The sequence below is a fragment of the Micromesistius poutassou genome (assembly GCF_964030765.1).
Source record: "Micromesistius poutassou genome assembly, chromosome: 21".
In the NCBI taxonomy this organism is placed as follows: Eukaryota; Metazoa; Chordata; class Actinopteri; order Gadiformes; family Gadidae; genus Micromesistius; species Micromesistius poutassou.
Window position 1 is genome coordinate 5,023,937 of NC_140291.1, and position 6,802 is coordinate 5,030,738.

The following is a 6,802-nucleotide window of genomic DNA, read 5'->3' on the forward strand; positions in this document are numbered from 1 at the left end:
TGCTACCATGTTATATTCTTCCATGCTATCAGACTGCCGACTTTAAAACCCTTAAAATGAACACATTTAGAGATAAGACAAGCTGTGTTATCCGACCGTACATGCTTTTAATCTAATTTAATTTCACATCTAAAACTAATCACCTACTGTGATATAATATTACGGTTATTTAATACAAATTACATGATTCCCCAAATCCTGAAAGTGACGCTGATGGCAAGCTGATAGGCCTGCGTGACGTTTGTCTGTGTGTGTGTGTGTGTGTGTGTGTGTGTGTGTGTATGTGTGTGTGTGTGTGTGTGTGTGTGTGTGTGTGTGTGTGTGTGTGTGTGTGTGCTTGTATGTCTGTGTGTGTGTGTGTGTGTGTGTGTGTGTGTGAATGGCTGTCTGTGTGTGATGGTGCACAGATTTATGAATTCACATCCTCCATTTTGCTGTGCATAATTTTGCCTACTCCAACCTGCCACTCGATGTTCAGTTGGTAAAATTAAAATGGAAGCTTAAGTTATTAAACTGAGCAGCTTTGGTCATTGGCTGCAGAAATTCAAGGTTGGAGGAGCAGTGCGGATTAACATCCTTTGAGCACAAAGCCTTCATATCCATCCCAGCCTGCTGTCTCTCTCTGTCTCTCACTGTCTCTCTCTCTCTCTCTCTCTCTCTACTGGCTGTCACTCACTGATGCTCTTTGCTGATCCTCTCATTTCATTTCTCTGTGATGCCATTCTCTGTTTGCCTCCCTCTCCCCCCCTCTCTCTCTCCCATGCTCTGCCCGACCCAGCTGTCTTTGCCTTGTCCACTGTTACTGACATCATCACCAGACAGTCATCATCTGCTCCTACTCTGATTCCCCACGCGGCCTCAACCCTCCATCACTACTACTCTGCACCCTCTCTCTCTTTCTCCCTCTCACTCTACCTCCCTCCCCATCTCCCTCTCTGTGGTCTTTCTACCTCTCCGCCATCGCCTGACCCCTTCCACCCTCTCCCCAGCTCTTGATCCAGCAGGTTAGCAGCACTCCCCCCAACCACCAGCCCCCCCACCCCCCCCCCCCCCTCTCCATCTCCACCCCACCCCACCTTCACCTCCGGCGGCGGGCCGAGAGTTATGCGTCGGCGCCATGGGTTTCATGGAGTTCTACCTGGAGATCGACCCCGTCACCCTGAACCTCATCATCCTGGTGGCCAGCTATGTCATCCTCCTGCTGGTCTTCCTCATCTCCTGCATCCTGTACGACTGCCGGGGCAAGGACCCCTCCAAGGAGTACGCGCCCGATGACGCGCCGACACCGGCCGCCGCCGCCACTGCCGCCGCCGCCACCGCCACCGCCCCGCCCCCGGGCTCGGGCCCCGGCGGGGCCTCAGGGACCCACTCAGGCCAGTCGCCCATACGACTGGTGGTGATGCAGAACTCGCCCACCTCCACCCGCTACGAGCCCACCGAGATGGTGCCCGGGCACGCCGAACACCCCACGCCTGACCTCCACCGGGAGAGGGAGAGGGAGAGGGAGCGGGAGAGGGAGAGGGAGAGGGAGAAGAGGAGCACGCTGGTCTGAGGGAGAAGAGAAAGAGGAGGAGACTGAGGTGGAGAGGAGTTCTGGGTTGTTTTGGTGGGACTTGCTGCTCCTGTCACTCTGTACAGTATTGTTTTTATAGAGCTGTACATATTTGTATATATTTTGAACAACGTCAAAAAAAAGACCAATTTAAAGGAATACTTCCTGTGAATGTCGACGCCCAAGTTGCAGAGGTGAGCATTGGGAACAAACTTCAAATATGTTTAATTTTTGCTTCAAACTACAGATGCTGTATACACTTATGTTCATTGGTTTCTCGTATATGCTGGTGTGTTTGCGTGTGCATCATTTTAAGGTCATTGGGTCAAGGTCACTGTTCGTTAAATCAGGGTAAAGCCAGCTTGAACGTGGTGCATTAGGAGGTTACTACAAATCATCATAGAGATATTGGCAAATTAATCTCTGTGTTTTAGAATATTTTCCCTGGATTTAGTATGCTTATAGAGGGCACAACAAAAATGTTGATAGGCCAGTTGACATGAAAATAGTGTAATACACGCACACACATTCAGGTATACTGACACATGCAACATTAAGGCTCAACAGCATACTTAACACAGTGTTGTGTAACATATGCTTACAAAATGTGGCTTTGGTAGGGGATAACGGCTTTCACATCTGGAAAGCTGTTGTAAGTTACAGCGGGTTGAAGATATACGCGTCTCCTTGTAAGACCAACTGAGCCGTACATCTTACTTGCAGATTACACCATGCGCTGCCAACTGGCACATATTCCCCCTGCCGTATAATCTACATATGGATCGCATGGAGTGCTAGTTATTCCAAGTGCGGTTCTTCTAACCACGCACGTATGAAAAACAATGATTGTCTGCAGTTATGGCACTTTCCCCATAGCTCAGGAGCTTCAGTTGTTAATCATGCATAAATAACCCCGCTGGGGCACCATGGCAATGGTCGCCAATCAGCTGCTATGGCATGATGCTTGCTTATATAATAATGGGGGGGAACCTCACACAGAAAGATGTGACAAACTAATCTGTAAAAAGGGGGGCAGGGTAGACTAGTGGTGTTTGACTCCCAGCAGAAATGCTCTGGGTTCAAACTCCAATGTCCAGAGTCTTCCAGTAGGACCTCCATGACCAAGTTGCCCAAAACCCCATACCATTTGTTAAAAAAAACTAAAAAATGACAACTTTGACAACATCCCTGTGATTAAGGGCCCCACATATACATTTAACTTTGACTTTGAATGGAGTTGGCTCCTAGTTCATCCCATAATATCCAGCCGTGCACCTTGAGTCTCTGTTAGCACTCTCTCTGTACTGTACTTTGGAGATCAGATCAGCCACAGCTACACACACACACAGGAAATAATGAATGGATGGACAGGCGTATAGCGTGCGTGCGGTGAAAACATAACTTGGCTCTTTGACGTCAGATATCGCATGACGCACGTGGTGGAAAAGGAGATTGCGGTGCCTAAAGGACTAACCCGTTGTGAAGCGTTTTTCATTAGATGTAATATAGCTCCAATAACAGATGTTTACGTGCAAACAGTCTTATCATGGCAGTACAGACGGAACAGCAGTGGGAGTCATGTGTCCTGTGTAAGGTGCCCTTAGCTAAGTGCTTTGTTGGGCTAAGTGGCTCTGCGTGACCATCTGGAGTGCTACGTTTTTCTAGCGCAGCATCAAATGCTTAGCATAGTACTTAGTGTAGCATTCGTGCTTAGCATTTGCACACCTTCATGAACAGCATTCATTCAGAATGGTGGGGGAGATGTCTCACATGGGCAGTGGGACACGCTTGCATTCACTCTACAGTTGTGCATTATCAATCCACATTCATACCACCATTGTTATGATTGTAAATCGTTCTAAATGGTTTCTGTGTCCAGAAAAACTTGTTTTGAATCCATATTAACAATGATTCTTCTGACCCAATTTTGCAGATTCACAACCCTGGAATGAAAAAAAGACAAAACAAGAAAGTACATCCCAGAACACGTTCTGGCTCAAGTAACCAGAGCTTTCCCCATGCTGTCTTCCTCAGCATGGGGTGGCCCTGGTCACAATGCACCTGGCTCTGGCAACCAGAACACACTTATTCTGTTCAGGTCAAGTGATAAGTGGGAATCGAACAAAACATTTCAACCCTAACCGCACTTTCAAGTCTAACAAGTTGGAATGGTCCCTCCAAAGACTCAAGGAGACAGGATTTGGGACAGCTTCTTAGACATAATTGGAACTGCTACATTTGTAACTGGAGCGAGGACGTGTATAAGTGGACGGAAGAGGCAACGCAACCCCATCGCCTTGGAAACTTATCACTTATCGTTATTTCTTCTGGCTTTTATGATTCTGTATTTGTTTTTTGTTTTTACTTACTCAAATATGTTTTCAATGTTTTCGAACTTCGGTGTCCTACAATTTGATGAGTGCAAGTTATTATTATATATAATGTATATATATTATATATTCATAATATATTAGACATTTAACAATATATCAATGATTAAATATGTTTATAAAAGTTTGGGAAATTCATTCCCCATTTCATCTCTTCTGGACACAATTATACATGATGAAACATCCCTGGGTTGACACTGGTTATACAACATGTTCTAAATTGCCTTTATAATAACTATTTCTTTGTTGTACTTCCGCTGGTCACTATAAGGAAGGTGTTTATGTCACTCCTGGAGTCGAATACATGCTCAAAGGAATGGTGGCACATAAACGTATCTATCCCCTGTCTTAGATAATTCCGTAAATTGTTGAATTAAAAATGAAAAAGGACCACCAAAGCCACCCTGTTTAAGTCATACACAGCATCTACATTGACGTCAGCCGTCACCTGCTCACAGGAGACCTCCCAGGCCGTCATCGGGGCCCCGGCAGCCCATTGGCCCTGGCACGGTCCAGGGAGATGATACAACACCAGGTCCTTCAGCGTGTGCTCGTGCAGCAACAGATTCACCAACGCCAAATCCGCTTAGATAAATAAAACCCGCAAAAAAAAAAACGACAACCAAAAAACCGAATGGGCCGGGCGGCTCAGTCAGTGGCCGTCATGCCAGCCAACTCAACGGACCAATGGTAGGGGCTCGCACGTATTACGCAGATATTCTCTCTGCCATATATCATGTTTGTGGGATTACTGCACTACATATTATCTGGTTTTTTTTGGTGGTGTGTGTGTCTCTTTGCCGGGGGGGGCTGGGGGGTTATATAAACTCCATCAGGTTGTTGACAGACTGGCATTTGTGCTTGCTGCTTATCACCAATACCACGGACGCACGTGATGACGAAGACTCGAGTGAGAACTTTGAGGCGCCATGGAGGCCAACGTGTATGGCGAGTGGCTGGGATGTCAGACATTCCACCGAGGAAGACTCGTGGCCTCGCATAGCTCGGTAGGTAAGGCATGGCAATAACAATGCCAATGTAAGGGCTCGCTTTCAGACCTTGTCTGAGCTAAAAATATACCCACTCGTGTGTGGAGCTTTACTTGAAAGCAGCAGCTGAACAAAAATTTGTATCCCACCACTGATGTTATAGCCTAGGTTTTGGGCTCCTAAGACAAATCTTATGTCTACAGACCTGCCCTTTGAAACTTTTCACTTTATTTAATAATTTGAGAAGATTTAAATAAACTCACCCGCCACTCTGTACAGCTAGGATGCGATGACGTCACTTCCTCTCCACCCCTAACCTCCGTGGTTAGGGGCTGAATGGTCATGGTCCTGGTGGTAATAACGAGAAGCCTCATCAGTGATGACACTCACGCTTACGCGTGTTCCCGACAGTGACCGTTCATGTGCACTGCGTTCAGAATCTAAAAGTTCTTCACAGCAGGGGTTTTTATCCGATAAAAAACTGTCAGAACTAAACAGAACTTAGTTGGATCAGTTTCAAGTTTGCACACCTTTATTTCCTTGTAGCCTATCACCTAATATCCATTTGCTTTCATTTATGAGAAGCACATTGTATTGCCACTGTATGGAAGGATACACTTGCCCACTTCTAGAGCTGGTTTACCAGTACACAACATTTACAACTGAGCAAAGTCGATGCCAACAGACGGTTATAATGTCAATCAATAGTAAAGTATGTGATATGATGGTTGATTCTTTTATATTGAGTAAAACTTTCATGTTCAGCCATGTTCATGCACGTTACTAGTAAACCATACGTCACCAACTGGGCACCTCTTGGTGTGTTCCATATGCCTCGGACACCAGCCTTCCGAATTGCACTTGTGATGTAATTTCCTGTCTCGTAGCACTCGTAGCGTTCCGTCCGTCTTGTGATCGTGTCATGTCATTGGCTAGTCATTGTTTGCTACATTAGCCTCTTTAGCAAACCAGCTCAGAAACGAACAACACAACTTTACATTGTATTGCACGCACAGCAAGACCGTGCAATGCATAAATTGATGACCGGAATAAAGAAGAAATGTAATCAAGTGTTTAAGAGCATTTAAAATCAACATTAAAATGACCAACGTGGTACAAATACAAAGAAAATAATTCACGGGCGCAGCCATTTTTGTTCAGAGCGTCATCACTGACCTCGGTCTACTCTCAGAATTCCGAGGGGGGCGACCAAAAGGGGAAGTGCCTCCGAGAAATGCCGCAAGAAAGCTGGGAGATTTCCCCACTTGGAACTCGGAAGGCTGGTGTCCGAGGCATCTGGAACACACCATCTGTTAGCAAAATCTGGCCCCAGTTGCCGAACGGAAGTAGAATCATCAGAGCGTCATGAAGTGTCGTTCACGAGAACTTTCCATCGCAAAAATGTTTTTCCCATAATTCCCAGTGATGTGAACGTACCACCTGATTTCACTGCCATGTTCCTCCACCACAGTCCACAATCTTTCAATTCCTCCACCACAGTCCTCATTGATTTAAGAAGAGAATCCCTGCTATCCCTGCTATAAGTTATCCATTTTTATATCAGAAAAATATCAAATACATTTGAACAGCAAGATTGTTGCAGAGAAAAAATTATCCAATGCAAGGTTAATTTGCCAACACGGTGTCAGAGATTTTAAAAACTTTTGTTTCTAGCCAAGGTATATCAAATTGCATTCGATGCTGTGCCTGTTGTTTCATATCACCAGCAATCTTGATTTAACATCTTGTAAATATACATGTGTATTATAAAATCGCAATGTATAAGATTGAGTCCCTCAGAGTTAGGGGCCGTGGGGCCATGTTTTGGGGCCTTTTTCAGGGTGCTTCTAGTTGAAAATATCTCAGCTTTT

At 45.5% G+C, this 6,802-nt stretch overlaps 1 protein-coding gene across 1 annotated transcript; it reads left to right on the top strand.

Annotated features, from left to right (window-relative positions):
• Nucleotides 1–1,117: 1,117 nt before the first annotated feature.
• On the top strand, nt 1,118–1,552 carry smim36 (small integral membrane protein 36; the record flags this gene model as incomplete). Its single annotated transcript, XM_084485222.1, has 1 exon — nt 1,118–1,552. The coding sequence occupies one exon, from the start codon at nt 1,118–1,120 to the stop codon at nt 1,550–1,552; it is 435 nt and encodes a 144-aa protein (XP_084341348.1).
• Between the last annotated feature and the right edge of the window lie 5,250 nt (nt 1,553–6,802).